This window comes from Nematolebias whitei, chromosome 15, assembly GCF_014905685.2.
Source record: "Nematolebias whitei isolate Nwh7 chromosome 15, NemWhi1, whole genome shotgun sequence".
Lineage (NCBI taxonomy): Eukaryota > Metazoa > Chordata > Actinopteri > Cyprinodontiformes > Rivulidae > Nematolebias > Nematolebias whitei.
Genome location: NC_056512.1, coordinates 31,544,571 through 31,560,644, shown reverse-complemented (window position 1 = coordinate 31,560,644; position 16,074 = coordinate 31,544,571). Strand labels below are relative to the sequence as shown.

Genomic DNA, 16,074 nt, shown 5'->3' with positions numbered 1-16,074 from the left:
ATATATGTGTGTGTATATATATATATATATATATATATATATATATATACATGTGTATATATATTCTAGACTGGAGCAGTGGGTGGGCATCACAGGGTCAGCCCTTAAATGGTTTGGGTCCTACCTCTCTGACAGAACCTTCTGTGTCAATATCAAAGATTTTAGTTCGGCATCGACCGCACTCCAGTGGGGGGTACCGCAGGGGTCCATCCTCGGTCCCCTTCTCTTTTCTTTATACCTGCTGCCACTAGGTGCTATCTTCCGCAAACACGACATACCCTTTCATTTCTATGCCGATGATTGCCAAATTTACTTCCCCCTGAGGCACAGAGGCACACGCTCTATTCAGCCTCTTCTTGACTGCCTGGCTGACATCCGGGACTGGATGGCTTTAAACTTCTTAAGCTTCAATGAGAAGAAGTCTGAAGTCATGCTGTTCCATCCCAGTGGCTCACTCATGAACCATGACCTTGACCTTTTCTCTCTAGCCCCGCTAGAGAAACAAAAGGTGACTAATCTGGGGGTGATAATGGACCCGTCCTTAAAACTCAACAGTCACGTAAACATGATTTTCAAATCCTGTTTTTTTCAGCTGAGACGTCTGTCTAAGCTGAAGCCTATACTCTCCAAAAAGAACCTCGAGACAGTGATCCACGCCTTCATAACATCTAGGCTTGATTACTGCAATTCACTTCTGTTTGGAATCAGTCAGTCCTCCATTGCTCATCTACAACTGGTCCAAAATGCTGCAGCCCGATTTTTAACTGGTACAGGCTATAGAGAGCACATCACGCCAGTTTTGGCCTCCCTGCACTGGCTACCCATTCACCTTCGGATCCATTTCAAAATTCTCATGTATGTTTTTAAATCACTGAACAGTTCCGCCCCATCCTATCTCACTGATCTTCTGCAGCCATATGTCCCACCGCGCTCTCTGAGGTCAGCAGACCAGATGCTTCTCTCAGTCCCAGAAACCCGTCGTAAGCTCAGAGGTGACAGGGCTTTCTCTGTTGCAGGTCCACGACTGTGGAATGAGTTGCCACTGAGTGTCCGGCAGGCTCCCACACTCTCAGTCTTTAAGTCTCGCTTGAAGACCCACTTCTATTCGCTTGCCTTTAACACGGTGTGATTTGTTTTGGTCCGGTCTGTTCTCTACTCTGTTGGCCATTTTAGTTAGCTTCTGCTGCTATTTGTATCTGTATTTCTATTTTATGTTTTCCTGTCTGCTGTGCATGTTTGGTTCTTTTGTATAGCACTTTGGTTGGCCTTGTTGCTGTTTTAAGTGCTATATAAATAAATTGGTATGGTATGGGTATGGTATATATATATATATACGTATATATACACGCATATATATATATATGCGTATATATGCATATATATATATATATATATATATATATATATATATGTGTATATATGTATATATGCATATATATATATATATATGTGTATATATGCATGTATGTGTGTGTGTATGTGTGTGTGTTTTACAAACCAAACCAGCCAATAGGGAGCACAAGCCAGTGTTATCTCTTTTGCCAGTCCCAAGCCCTGGTTAATGGCAAGGGTTGTGTCAGGAAGGGCAATTGACGTAAAACGCTTTTGCCAAAACTAGTATGCGAGTTCATCTATGCAGATGGAGGAGGATGACTCGCTGTGGTGACCCCTAAAGAGGGAAAAGTTGAAAGAAGAATGTGTTTTATAAACCACATTTTAATTGATAGTTGCTACCCCTTTTACTTGTTGACATGGTCATTTTTGAGTTTATATTTTGATTAATCCCATATTTGTCTTGTGAAATATTAGTTACAACTGGATTTCTAAATAACAAACTTCACTTTGTGTTTTTGATTGCCTTTACTTTTTTCCCAGTGGCTCACTGTGCATCATCCAGACAGATCATCTCCCACTGGAAGAACTGCACGCGACACGACTGTCCTGTTTGCTTGCCGCTGAAGAATGCGAGCGACAAGAGAAATCAGCAACGTGAGTAACTCTTGCAGCCCTTCTCATTTTATTTATTGATACTTGCAAAAAAATATTAGGTTTAACTTGTTAGATAATTTTTTTATGAATGTTTAATATCTGCTCAGCTTGTTGAAACCTTGTAAACTGTCCAACAAGACAGTTGTTATACAAAAAGCAAATGGCAAGTCTTAAGGAAATGTGTGTGTAGTGTGAAGTGGTGCCACCTGCAGGTTGTGTTTTCTTGCTGCGTCTCTGTGCTGGCTCGCAGACATTGAAAGGATTCCTTTAGAAGGGTTGGGCCTGTAATGTGACACCCAGGGGAGGGGCTCTGTGTCTCTGTTATTAGTGGGGGCAGGGTCTTGGGACAGCAGGCTCTCTAATTGGTTAAAAAGTACTATGACAGATTTAAATCACCCACAAGAGGCAGCGTGCTCTCAGTCTGCAGTCAACACAGCAGCAGGGAGCAGCATAGTGTTTGCAGACAGAGGCCAAAGAAGACCGTTTTGTATTTTTTTTTGTTGTTGTTGGTTTTTTTTTTTTTTACACAAATGTACAAATTAGAATAATTTACAGTGATAAATGTGTTGATATTAAGACAGGTTGCAAATAGAAGCACAAATGGCAACCTTTTTTACTTGTCCTTTTCAGCTATGTTGAGTTCACCTGGTGCCGGCCTGCAGAACGTCATCAATTCAGTTGGACCTGGCCAGCAAAGTGCCACAACCATCAACAGTGCTACCACACACATTGACCCCAGCTCCATGCAGAGGGCCTATGCAGCCTTGGGCCTCCCATATGGGAATCAGTCCCCTGTTCAGGTCCAGGGTCAGGGTCCGGCTCAGCAAACTCCCCAGGGGCACCAACAGCTGCGAAACATGAATCCACTAGGTATGGAATAAAAAGGATTTTATCACTATTTTTTGTATCTAAAAAAGTCCTCTGGACATTCAAAAGACTAAACAAACAAAAAAAAAGTAGAAACGTTTCGTCTTTCATTGAAGTCTTTCGGATGAAAGACGAAACGTTTCTACTTTTTTTTCTTTTCTTTTTTGAATGTCCAGAGGACCAGACTTAACTCTTTTAGATTTTTCTACCTGGATTATTGAGCATGCATCAGGACACTATTTTTGTAGTTTTTTTGCACGGTAAAATCTCACTATCTTGTGTGTATCACTTGTAAATATTGTGTATTTTACAGGCACTAATCAGATGAACCAGATGAGAGGAGGAATGGGTACCCCTTCTTCAGACCAGACTGGGTGTCACTCTGACTCTTCTCTGCCCTCCACGCTTAACAAGTAAGCTTTTTCAGCATCCCTGTTATTTCAGAGTAGAAGCTTTCTGTCAGGTTTTTATGAAAATTGTATATTTTCTTGTGATGCAAATAACAAATTCTTATCAAATTTTCTTTGTCCTGCAGTCAGCTAATGCCAGATGGGTCAGTAGTAGGAGGAATTGGAAACCTGCCCACTGCTACTCCTCTTTCTGCTTCTGGTGTAAGGAAGGCGTGGCATGAACATGTCACTCAAGACCTACGCACTCACTTGGTGCATAAACTGTAAGTTCAGTTAGGTTACTGTATCTGCAGATGCCAAGTTATGTTAAGGTACTGCAGGTCATTCAAGATTTTTCCCCTTCTAGAGTACAAGCCATATTCCCCACCCCAGACCCCGCAGCACTGAAGGACAGGCGAATGGAGAACCTGGTGGCATACGCACGCAAAGTTGAGGGTGACATGTACGAGTCAGCAAACAGCAGGGTAATAAAAGTTAAGCTCATTCCAGGTTTTAATCATCAAAACTTTCCAATTAGGACTTCTTTTTTTTTTGCTAATTAAGGCTCTCTCATATAGACGAGAGAATTGACCACCACGCCATGATTTAGTGCCTAAATTATATTATTCTTAACACAGTCTTTTTATGTCTTCGGTCTACATTTTTTTTGTTTTTAATTTTCTCAATAGGATGAGTACTACCATTTCCTGGCAGAAAAGATTTACAAGATCCAGAAAGAGCTAGAGGAGAAGAGGCGCTCTCGGCAGGAGAAACAGCCTGGCATAGTGGGCCCAGGTGGACCTCAGCAGCCTGTAATGACTCAGCCAAACATCATGGGTCCAGGACAAGCTGTTAGACCTCAAAGTTAGTAACTAAGTTCCTTAAATTAGGGTTAATACAAACCCCCTTTTTAAACAATTAAAATCCCCCCTCAAAAAGTCTACTTTTACAAATAACATGGCACTTTCTTGTCTTTTTGAAGATGGACCTGCATCAATGCCCAACATACCAAATCAGATAATGAACCGTATGCAGGTGGACCAAGGTATGTGTTGGTTATTTGTTTGTTTTTCAAGAGTCTTCCAAAAAAAAGCAACACATTTTCCATCTTATGTTAGGAATAAATTAGCTGATGATTTTACTGTCAAATAAGAAACCAAAACCTGGAAGTATTTACATTAAGCAGATCTATTGTGTATATTGGATTGTTAAACTACTCTGAGATATTTTGTTTAAATCAACTGGTTTAGTGCATCCACCAGCTCACTAGAACATTAAAAATTAAATTACTCAGTACATTTATTCCCTTGAACATTTATGTAATTGTTTGTGAATTTATTCCTACAGGAATCAACCAGTTTAACCCAGTAGCAATGCAGAATGCGCAGATGCCTCAGGCACCCATGGGAGCGAGGGCTCCTTCCCCGATGAACCATCCACAGCAGATGAGCATGAACTCTGTTCCATCGGTGAGATTTCTTTCTTACCTCCATCTCAGTTTTTTTTTTTCTCTTGATTTCAGAGACTGCTTATAGTGAAAATCAAGATTTGAACAACTTTGTCAAGTTCAAGGCTAGTGATGAGGGAAAAAGTTAATCAGCATTAAAATCACTTTATCAGCCAAGAGTTTTATAAAAAAAAAATTGCCTTTTGCCTGGTTTCAAGAAAATACTCTTCTCAGTTTTAACTATACTTTATTTATTTTGTGCATGTGATTTGTTTCATCACCAGAGGTTCAAATTGCTCTTTTTTTGTCCATTTTCTTTCTCTCCTACTCAACAAGTCTTAGTCTAAAATTCTGATGTGAAAGGTGAAGTGTGATATGTATTTCTTCAAGGAATGCTAGGTTTTTAATTGGTTTTTGCATTTACAGAATTTCACAACTGGTGCGTTCATACATTTATTTTGTTTTTAAATTTAGACATTTAGGACTGCTTCTTAAGTTGTGTGATGCTTTCCAAGACTGTATATTGTCACCATGGTTTTAATATTTTGTTTTGCATTTATGTTAATACGTTACCCCACTGATTGTTTAAAAGTCTACAGTATTGCTAACCCATATGTGATCTGCATTTAATATCAGGACAGATGTTTAGAACTAGGTTCCTTTTTGTTGTACTGATTTGTTTGTCTTTGCCACTTTCCAGATGGGCATGTCTCCATCAAGGATGTCTCAAACTCAAGGAATGATGGGTACTCATGCTAATAATATGGTGTCTCAACCAGCCAACCAAGGCCAATTTCTGCCACAAGGCCAGTTTCCTGGTGCTGCAGGTGGAACAATGAATGTGAATATGGGCTTGGGACACAATATGTCACAGGCTGCTGTTGCACAGGTGAGAATGTGTACTGTTGTGAGAAGTTGTGTGTGTGATTCAACTCACTATTTTGAGTCTAAATGTGGCCCTTTGTGTGAGTGCGTAATCTGCTTTGTAAAATGTCAGTATGCTAATAGTATGCCCCACTTTGTTCCAGCAAACGCAAAACTCTAACCTCCCTCTGAATGCACTGGGCTCCCAGCTGCCCTCTGGTCCTCCAGCCCCACCCTCACTGGGCAGAACTCCCTCACCTAATGTTAGCCAGCAGCAGCATGTTCACACGCAGGCCCAAGTGCCACCTCAACCCTCTACTCCCAGCTCCACAGTCGGACCCTCCTCCACACCAACTCACATTCCTAGTGGTATCCCTCGTCCCCCTGCAGCTATGAGCACCCCGCCTGACCCCTCCCAGCCTATGACCCCCCTGCAGCCCCAGTCTGAACCCTCCAGCCAGATGCAGCAGCCCACCTCAGTGCAGGCACAGCATCCTGCCACACCGGTGAGACACTAGTCCATTCTGAATCCTAAAAACTGGCTTATCCTTCTGTCCTCTTACAATAAAGCACTAGACTGGTTTTTCAGCAGGTTTTTTTTTTGTTGTTGTTGTTTGTTTTTTGGGCAACAAGTTTAATGTTGTTTATTAAGATGATCAGGATTTTGATCAATGTACCTTTTTTGACTCTAGTTGTCACAGGCAGCAGCAGGTATAGATAACAGAGTACCTACACCAGGATCTGTGGCTGAGCTAAGCTCCCAGCAGGCCTTACCTGACATGAGTGGCACTGAAGTTAAATCTGAAGTAAAACATGAAGATGATGATGATAGCAACTCTGGAAAGAAGCAAAATGATATAAAAATGGAGGTATGCAAGTTATTTAATGCACTTTGTGTTTAGTAGATTAGATGATAAATCATTTGCTGTTTGAACCTCTGCAAAACGTAGTCAGGCACAATCAGTCAGTTCTGATCACATTTCACAAAAAGTAAACTGTGGCTTTTTATTGCTTGTTTAACAGTGTTTGTTTTCTTACAGCAGGACGATGAAGCTAAGCCTCCACTGGTAAAAAAGGAGGAACCAGATGCAACAGAACCAAAGCAGGAACAAATGGAAACTGAGGAGAAAAAGCCAGAGGCAAAGGCAGAACCAAAAGAGGAGGACGATAGCGGGGCTAACGGCGCATCAGCTACTTCCACAGCTCAAAACCGGAGAAAAAGTATTACCATTGATATCATATTTATACATTTATCTATGGTCATGCGACAAAAAGACAGAGAAAATTATTGACATTTCACTATTTTGAAATACTAAATCAAACTTGAAAATCCTTAAATAAAAAAGTATTAAATCCCTAAAAAGCTTTTTCACGTAAACATTAAGGGAAAACATCAGACAGAAAATGACAAAGGATATGTCATTGCAGTGTATATGCTGTTGTACTTGTTCATTTGTCTGCGTTTAACAAAGGGTTTTACACATGATCAGAAGTCTTACATTGTCAGATTTATTTAAAAGTCAACAATTTTCATTAAAAAAAAGTTTACAGCTGTGTATGCAATACATATAAATTTATTTACACTGGTATTGCATTCTTTTTTTGAGCAACTGTTTCATTTTGTACTTGTCTTAAAACAGACCTTCTCATTTTGATTTTTTAATGTAATTTGTACCAGTTTTGTTGTTGGTTTTTAGAGAAATGGTTGTATTTTCAGATCTGGAGATACTGTTTATGCTTAGTTTCTTAATGTTTTTCATCCAGTTTTTAAGCCAGAGGAGCTGAGACAAGCCTTAATGCCAACACTCGAGGCCCTTTACAGACAAGACCCAGAGTCCCTGCCCTTCAGACAACCTGTAGACCCCATGCTGCTCGGGATCCCTGTGAGTTTTCACTCACAAAGTTATTCTAATATATTAAAACTTGCAGAAATCCTAAATTATGGTTTTTGACGGCCTCTTTTCTGCAGGATTACTTTGACATAGTGAAAAACCCCATCGACTTATCCACCATCAAGCGCAAGCTGGATACGGGACAGTACCAGGAGCCATGGCAGTATGTAGATGATGTGTGGCTCATGTTCAACAATGCCTGGCTGTATAACCGCAAAACATCCCGCGTCTACAAGTACTGCACAAAGTTGGCTGAGGTGTTTGAAGCAGAAATCGATCCTGTCATGCAAAGTCTTGGCTACTGCTGCGGTAGGAAGGTGAGACTATAGAAAGGGAGGTGATGGCACACTAAACAGCAACGTGCGAGATCTGTAGCTTAAAGTTTGTCATATCTCATTAGTTGCATCAGTTCGCAATTACCTTGTACAGACACATTGACTATGAACGTTAATATTTGATTGTTTTTTTCCTGTAGTACGAGTTCTCGCCTCAAACGTTGTGCTGCTATGGCAAACAGTTGTGCACGATCTCCAGAGACAGCACCTACTACAGCTACCAGAACAGGTAAACGTGCATGCTGACTATACTGAAATGGAGGAGAGGCTAAATCAAGTAATCATCCTTAAGAAACTTGGCTTAAGATGCCACACACAACTCTACAAAGTTCTAACAAGTTTAAATATAGACTTTACTAGAGTCTTTCTTTACTAGAGTAACACCTTGATCATTCCCTGGGTTATCTTGGATTTAGGTTTTTCTTTTATTTTATTTTTTATACCGAAATCTGGCACCTAAGCACCCCCTTCTGTTGTGAACGTACTCCTGCACCTCAAGATACATCCATTGCAACACAGCTTAGTTTTTGCACAAAGTCAGTACCAAAAACTGTGAGGTTTCTCAACTGAACAAAAAGTCTGTGCTCATAGTTTAGAGGACTTCTTGTGTATCCCATAACTTCAAAACAAATTTTCTTATTTATCTACATTTTAAAATGTTTACAGCTGTCTTCACATAAAAGCTGTTGTGTGAGCAGCAGGTCCAGTCCTCCATCTGTTTCTACACAAGTTGCATTCAGGTAGATGCAGGAAGATGTGGGTCACCTGTGGTTTTTCACGGTCCCCGACCCAAATATGCAACCATTGTAAATACAGAAAATAGACACAAAGTGTAAAATATAATTTAGGTTGCATTTATAGCTGTTATATTCTAAATTAGTCTGAAAAAATGTATGTTGCAGTTTTCTCTTACAGACTTGCATATTTGTTTTTGCATTATCACTTTTCATCATATTCATTCACCCGCTTGCAAGCCTGTTGAAAGTGCTTGTAGTAAAAGGGTTTTACTGTTTTCATTTTCTAGCATGCCTTTAAAAGGTGTTAAAATATTTCATGTTACTGATCAATTTCCTTATTAACAACATTTTAGCATGTTTTCCTCATTGTTGTTTCAGTTTGAATGGGTGGCTGCATCATGACCATTTTCAGTTGTGACTAACCTGTACCTCTGCCTGTGTGTGTCCATCCGTCTATCTGCCCATGCTCGGTCCTTGGTTGTTTCTGTGTGCTTCGTTCACTCTGCATTCTACCACCTGTACGCCGGTTTGCCTGTGTTGCTACTGTATGTGCTGGCTGCAGTTCACCCAAATATGGCCTTATTGCTGACAGGTATCACTACTGTGAGAAGTGCTTCAACGAGATCCAGGGAAACAGCGTGTCCCTGGGGGATGACCCGTCACAATCGTCAACGTAAGTTACCAAACCTGCGAGTGTGAATATTAACTGGTGACCCTCTTTCAGATTTTTGGGCATTGTTTTATCTGAATGTCATTCTTTTTAATAAAATCTTGTGAACAAATATGAACTTTGTTTCTTCATCATGTAGCTTGATCTCAAAAGATCAGTTTGAAAAGAAGAAAAATGACATGCTGGACTCTGAACCGTGAGTACTGTCTGGACAGTAGCTGCAGCCTGATGTAAATCTGTGTGATGGCAGTAATACTTCTTTATAGCTTTTTGCAAATTAACGGGAATATTTCTGCCTTTGTAGGTTTATTGAATGTAAAGATTGTGGACGAAAAATGCATCAAATTTGTGTGCTGCACTATGATGTCATTTGGCCATCAGGGTGAGTTTCGCATAGCTCTCAGACTGCTACATGTATCTTGCCATTTAAACTTATACCTGTGCAAATGTTATTCTTTCTAATGAGAATTTATGTTTACCAAAGTTACTGCAATTTTATATTAAGTAGTTTGTCTTTCTTTCTGTTTTTTTTTTTTAGCTTTATCTGTGACAACTGTCTAAAAAAGTCAGGTAAATCAAGAAAAGAAAACAAGTTCTCAGCTAGAAGTAAGTTGCATGTAAAATTAAAACAAAAACTTTGTATTTTTATAAATCTGACAAATTTATCTATTTTGAGAACTAGAATTGATTCTAAATGTCCATTGTTTCTAAAGGATTGCAGTCTACAAGGTTGGGGATGTACATTGAGGACAGAGTAAACAAGTACTTGAAAAGGCAGAACCACCCAGAAGCTGGTGAAGTATTTGTGCGAGTGGTTGCTAGCTCTGACAAAACTGTGGATGTGAAGCCTGGCATGAAGTCTAGGTAGGACTTTCATTTGTTCTCTGTGTTTTTTGTAAAAAATAAAATAAAATTAATTAAATTGACAGTTTGGCTGCTTCCTCATATTGCATACCACTCCAGAGGTTAAAAATGTTGCTTGTGCTATTGTTTTCATCCCTAGGTTTGTAGATACAGGCGAGATGGTAGAGAGCTTCCCTTACAGAACCAAAGCACTTTTTGCATTTGAGGAAATTGACGGGGTGGATGTTTGTTTCTTTGGAATGCACGTACAAGAGTATGGCTCAGAGTGTCCCTTTCCAAACACCAGGTAATACTACAGTAAATGCTTATATGTATAATTTAAAGTGTACAATTGTTTTGAGCTTAAGCTCACCATTCAATTTTCATGTTTTCCTTTCAGACGGGTTTACATATCATACCTTGACAGTATTCACTTCTTCAAGCCACGTATCCTAAGAACTGCAGTGTACCATGAGATTTTGATAGGCTACTTGGAGTATGTGAAAAAGCTTGGGTGAGTCTTCCCAGCAAGTAGTGCTTGATTTTTTTTTCAGCTATCTCTAGATTAGGTATTGCAGTTGCAAAGAAGTTCATATTTATTTATTTAATTATTTTTTTGACCAGGTATGTGATGGGTCAAATCTGGGCATGCCCGCCTAGTGAAGGTGATGACTATATTTTCCACTGCCACCCTCCTGATCAAAAGATCCCCAAACCCAAGAGGCTTGTAGAATGGTACAGAAAAATGCTGGACAAGGCTTTTGCTGAGAGGATCTTACATGATTACAAGGTCAGAAAACACCGGCGCCTGTGTTTCCTCAAGACATTCTCAAGTTTTTGTTTAAAATCTTAAGCCTCAATGTTTTGTCTCGCTACTGAACTAATTTTGTAAATTAAACAATGCGATGTAATTTTACAAAAATGTTAGATATGAAAACGCTACAGTTTGTAAAAACACTTTGTTCTTGTTCAGCACATCTAGTCCATCAAAAGTTTACTAAACTTTCAGTGGACAGCAACCAGTGGCCTAAACGCAGGCTATGCTCGGCACACATACATTCACATAGCAACGTGGATGTTATTAGTTGACTAAAACAGTGACAAACTAAACAAAACAGTGCCGTACAAAAGCGTTGATGTGTTATATTAGCTAATGCAACATTCTTTCACACTGGTATGTGGTTTTATAAAAAGTTTTTATAAGTCTGAAAATAAAAAAAATATAAACTTCATTTTGCTATTGGTTAGCTAAACTTTTTTGCCTCATTGTTCATGCTCACTGCATATTAACTGATGTTGCAATGTGTAAAGTATTAACGATAACTATTTAACTGACCATTGCTACAAATTTGACTGGACTATCTCTTTAAGGATATGGCTTAAATTGCTTCAGAATTAGTCTTCAAATAAAATAAGTCTGTAATACAGTCCTATTTATTAGATTTAGTTTTATTGATTTTGCATTAACTTTTTATCAAAGATTTCTAAATGCTTGAGAACCTGATGTAATGTGTGTTGATAAGTAGGTTTAAAATTTTTAAATAAAATACAATCCTTCATTGGGTGAGATACTTATTTTTTATTTGCTTTATATGGGATTTATTAGCAACAAAAAAAAAACCTCATCAAAAAGTTTGTCATATCAGTTAAAAGTTGATATTTGTTCAAAGTCAGCTTCTTTCTTCTTGTTAAACAATTTGTTATTCTATTACCTGTGCTGATGGGACATTGTTTGTCTATTCAGGACATTTTCAAGCAGGCAACAGAGGACAGGGTGACCAGTGCCAATGAGCTGCCGTACTTCGAGGGGGACTTTTGGCCTAATGTACTTGAGGAGAGCATCAAAGAGCTTGAGCAGGAGGAGGAGGAAAGGAAGAAGGAAGAGAACACTGCTTCTTCTGAAACAACAGAGGTACATGGGCTTGTCGTATTGGCTTTTCTTTTTATTACAGTAAAGGAAAGCTATAATATTAGGACTTCTTTGTTAAAGCTTCTCTCAACCAAGATTATATCATCTTCAAGTGATAATCATATTAAACCTTTAGCAACCACTGTGGCATTGTACAGTCACTCAGTTTAATTGCACAATTTAAGCTTGCCTCTTGTGCAGTGTTTTAAAATGTTGTTCTCTACTACAAGGGAGCCCAGGCTGACAGCAAGAATGCAAAAAAGAAGAATAATAAGAAAACCAACAAAAACAAGAGCAGTGTCAGCCGAGCAAATAAGAAAAAGCCTGGAATGCCAAATGTCGCCAATGATCTGTCACAGAAACTCTACGCCACGATGGAGAAACATAAGGAGGTGGGAAACCTTAACAGCATTTTTGTGCATAATTTCTTCATGACTAAAATGCCATCAGCAAATGCTCTACATACGTTGTATTTATGACTAATATACATGTTTCCCCTCCTTTGTTCCACCAGGTTTTTTTTGTTATCCACCTCCATGCTGGGCCTGTCATTAACACCTTACCACCTATCATGGACCCTGACCCTCTGCTAACATGTGACCTCATGGATGGACGTGATGCCTTTTTGACTTTGGCCAGGGACAAGCACTGGGAGTTCAGTTCAATTAGAAGATGCAAGTGGAGCACGATGTGCATGTTGGTGGAGCTGCACAATCAGGGCCAGGACCGTTTTGTGTATACTTGCAACGAATGCAAACATCATGTGGAGACTCGCTGGCACTGCACTGTTTGCGAGGTAAAATCTTTCAGTAATGGATTTATTCTGAAATATTTATCAATATTAATTTGAAATTAAATTCAAATATTGACACAGCTTTTATGTGATCTCCCTATCTGTCATCAGGACTACGATCTGTGCATTAACTGCTACAACACTAAGGGCCATGAGCACCAGATGGTGAAGTGGGGCCTGGGTATAGACGATGACAGCCACGGTCAAGGTGGCGAGGCCTCCAAGAGCCCTCAGGAGAGTCGACGTCTTAGCATCCAGCGCTGCATTCAGTCCCTTGTCCATGCCTGCCAATGTCGCAATGCCAACTGTGCACTTCCTTCATGCCAGAAGATGAAGAGGGTGGTTCAGCACACCAAAGGCTGTAAGCGCAAGACCAATGGTGGCTGTCCTGTGTGCAAGCAGCTCATTGCTTTATGTTGCTATCATGCCAAGCATTGTCAGGAAAACAAGTGTCCTGTTCCCTTCTGTCTCAACATCAAGCACAAACTTCGTCAGCAGCAGTTGCAACACAGGCTGCAGCAGGCTCAGATGATGCGCCGCAGAATGGCTACCATGGCTGGAAGAGGTATGCCAATGCCTTCTCCGCCTACCTCATCTGCCCCTGATACTCCAAATTCTGTACAGCAGCCTAATACACCACAAACACCACAGCCGATGCCCAACCAGCCCCAACAACAGCAGCCACCAAACCCTCCTACTATTGCTCAAGGATTCCCGAGCAACGGCCGTAGCAGTCAGCCCACAACACCAGTGCCACAAGGCAAGCCGGGGCCTCAGTCATCCCCTCTTCATCAGCAGCTGTCACCTATGCCTAACATGCCACACCAACAGCAGCCTCAGCCTCCTCAGCAGCAGCCACAACAACAGCAGCAGCAGCAGCAGCAGCAGCAGCTGTTGGCAGCACTGCAGGTGGCACAACAGATTGAGAGGGCTGCCAAGGCAAAACAGCAGCAACCGAATTATGTCAATAATGGGATGCCCATGAACCCAGTGCGCATGATGGGCCCCATGCAAAACCAAATGCAGATGGTGCAGGGACCACGGGGCCCCCAAGTGATGCAGGCTGTGCAGCAAAACCAGTGGGGCGCAGGCATGCAGAATCCCCAAGGCCATCAGCCACAGGTCCCTCTTCAGCAAGGCCCCATGGTTTCTCAGCAGGCTCAGGTTACCCCAATGTCTCAGCAGGGCCAACTTATGCAGAGGCCTATGATGCCCCAGCAGCATGGCCTGCAAATGTCTGGTGTCATGCCTCCCCAGGGCCCCTCGCAACAGAGCATGACTCCACAACAACAAAACATGCCTCAGAGAATGTCTGGTAACATTACTCCAAGTGCCCTGCAGGAATTATTGCGCACCCTCAAATCTCCAAGCTCCCCACAGCAACAGCATCAGGTCCTTACCATCCTCAAGTCTAACCCCCACCTCATGGCTGCTTTTATTAAACAGAGGACAGCCAAATACCAGACCAGCCATGTACCACAACAACAGCAGCAGGCACAGCAGCAGAACCCACAAGCCATGATGGGCTCTCAGCCTGGAATGCAGGCCATGTCAGTCATGGCAAACCAAGTGCAGAGGCCAGTGATGGCTCCTCAACAGCAGCCTCCACAGCCAGTGGGGCCTCAGGGTATGACGCCCATGGGTCCTCAGGGCCAGATGATGAACCCTGCTCAAAATGGCAGTCCACAGCAGTACCACAGACAGCAGCAGCTGCTTAGGATGCAGCAGATGCAACAAATGCAGCAACAGGGAGGCTTGTCTCAGGGCCATGGTCAGTTTCCTCCACAGCAGCCAGGACCACCTAACTTCTCCCAACTTCGTGCACAGTCGCAAATGGCTATGCAAGGAGGTGGGGGACCCATGGGACAGCTTCCCCCAACATCCCAAATGAGCCAATCTGGCATGAGCTTGGAGCTCCAGAACCATGTCAAACAGCGCATCCTTCAGCAACAGCAGCAGATGATGAAGCAACAAATGGGCTCTGCAGCGCAAGCTAACTCGATGAGTCCACAACCTCATTTGCTTCAAGGCCAAGGACAGGGGGGACCTCACTTACCAGGCCAGACAATGGCAAATTCTCTGGTGCGCTCCCCTGCCCCAGTGCAGTCGCCTCGTCCACCTTCACAGCAGGCTCCTCATTCCAGTTCCTCCCCACGGATACAACCCCAGCCATCACCTCAGCATAGTGCTCTTCACTCTAGCTCTCCTCACCCCATCCTTGGTCCGATGTCAGGCTCAATGGAGCAAGGACATATGGGAACTCCAGAGCAGAGCGCCATGCTCCCACAACTTAACACACCAAACCGAGGAGGGTTAAATAATGACATGAGTATGGTGGGTGACGCAACAGGAGACACGCTAGAGAAATTTGTTGAAGGATTGTAGCATTTAGAGACAAAAGAAAGGCCTTGTTGTTTTCAGTTGACATTTTTTTATATTTACCGATGTGAAAATCTAAAAAAATACAAATGAGTCTTACGAGGCCTGTGAACTGTGAACTTTACACGGACTACTTTTGCCTACAACACAGAGTGATTTATTAGTTGCTGTTGGGGAAAAAACTACAAAGAATATATTTTTGGTTCAGACCAGCCTTGCAAGAAACCCTGGTCTTTGCGTTGTATTTTGTTTTTCATTTATGATCTACTATTAACTTTTTAAGAAAATACTTCTCAAAGTAAAAAAAAAAAAAAATCTTTTTTTTTTCTACCTTTGCAAATCAATATTGTATTTGTGTTGAGAAGTCTGTAAAATTATTTGTCTGTGAATTTTTTTTGCCAGGATTTACTTCTTGCCGAGTTTCCATACTCCCGGCTAATTTATTCTAATATGCCATTTTTCAAAAGAACTGCCTTTAGGAAAGCCTTAAAATCTTTCCTGTTTGCAGTCTAAAGGATTAATGTATTTGTATAGATCTAGTATACCTATTGCGAACACACACACACACACACAAACATGCTGGCAAAAGAAAAGCCTGCATTGAAACAAACATTAATGGTTACAGGTGCCAGAATGTTCTTTTTACTGGCCTAGTCTCTGCGTTTGTTTTGCAGATTTTCTAAAGTTGCTTTGTCTCATGTTTATTCTAATGAAATTGTCATTAAGTACTGAACTTGTTTTGCCTGTGGTGGGAAATTTAATTGTTTGACTGCTGATTTGTGTTCAGAGAGTTTTGTGCATCATTTTCTCTCGCATTAGACTTGAATTGATGAGGAACTATTCTCCAATGTAAATCATGCAGCTAGACAGTACTGTAAATATGCAGAAAATAAGAATGAATTCATTGTATAAACTGGTTCAAATGGCTCATTTCGTACTTATATACCATATTGTTAAATA

At 41.1% G+C, this 16,074-nt stretch overlaps 1 protein-coding gene across 1 annotated transcript in view; it reads left to right on the top strand.

Annotated features, from left to right (window-relative positions):
* crebbpb (CREB binding protein b) overlaps positions 1 to 16,074 on the top strand; it is a 61,918-nt gene extending 45,844 nt beyond the window's left edge. Inside the window, exons 5-31 of the mRNA XM_037688988.1 lie at positions 1,876 to 1,989; positions 2,620 to 2,859; positions 3,170 to 3,269; positions 3,392 to 3,529; positions 3,613 to 3,730; positions 3,935 to 4,109; positions 4,228 to 4,290; positions 4,593 to 4,714; positions 5,393 to 5,581; positions 5,721 to 6,062; positions 6,249 to 6,425; positions 6,597 to 6,777; positions 7,321 to 7,439; positions 7,526 to 7,765; positions 7,924 to 8,012; positions 9,113 to 9,193; positions 9,330 to 9,386; positions 9,495 to 9,572; positions 9,729 to 9,796; positions 9,904 to 10,054; positions 10,194 to 10,340; positions 10,434 to 10,547; positions 10,658 to 10,823; positions 11,778 to 11,945; positions 12,173 to 12,334; positions 12,457 to 12,738; positions 12,847 to 16,074. Coding sequence (XP_037544916.1) covers positions 1,876 to 1,989; positions 2,620 to 2,859; positions 3,170 to 3,269; positions 3,392 to 3,529; positions 3,613 to 3,730; positions 3,935 to 4,109; positions 4,228 to 4,290; positions 4,593 to 4,714; positions 5,393 to 5,581; positions 5,721 to 6,062; positions 6,249 to 6,425; positions 6,597 to 6,777; positions 7,321 to 7,439; positions 7,526 to 7,765; positions 7,924 to 8,012; positions 9,113 to 9,193; positions 9,330 to 9,386; positions 9,495 to 9,572; positions 9,729 to 9,796; positions 9,904 to 10,054; positions 10,194 to 10,340; positions 10,434 to 10,547; positions 10,658 to 10,823; positions 11,778 to 11,945; positions 12,173 to 12,334; positions 12,457 to 12,738; positions 12,847 to 15,120 — 6,155 coding nt within the window. The 3' untranslated portion in view covers positions 15,121 to 16,074. The remainder of the gene's footprint in view (positions 1 to 1,875; positions 1,990 to 2,619; positions 2,860 to 3,169; positions 3,270 to 3,391; positions 3,530 to 3,612; positions 3,731 to 3,934; positions 4,110 to 4,227; positions 4,291 to 4,592; positions 4,715 to 5,392; positions 5,582 to 5,720; positions 6,063 to 6,248; positions 6,426 to 6,596; positions 6,778 to 7,320; positions 7,440 to 7,525; positions 7,766 to 7,923; positions 8,013 to 9,112; positions 9,194 to 9,329; positions 9,387 to 9,494; positions 9,573 to 9,728; positions 9,797 to 9,903; positions 10,055 to 10,193; positions 10,341 to 10,433; positions 10,548 to 10,657; positions 10,824 to 11,777; positions 11,946 to 12,172; positions 12,335 to 12,456; positions 12,739 to 12,846) is intronic.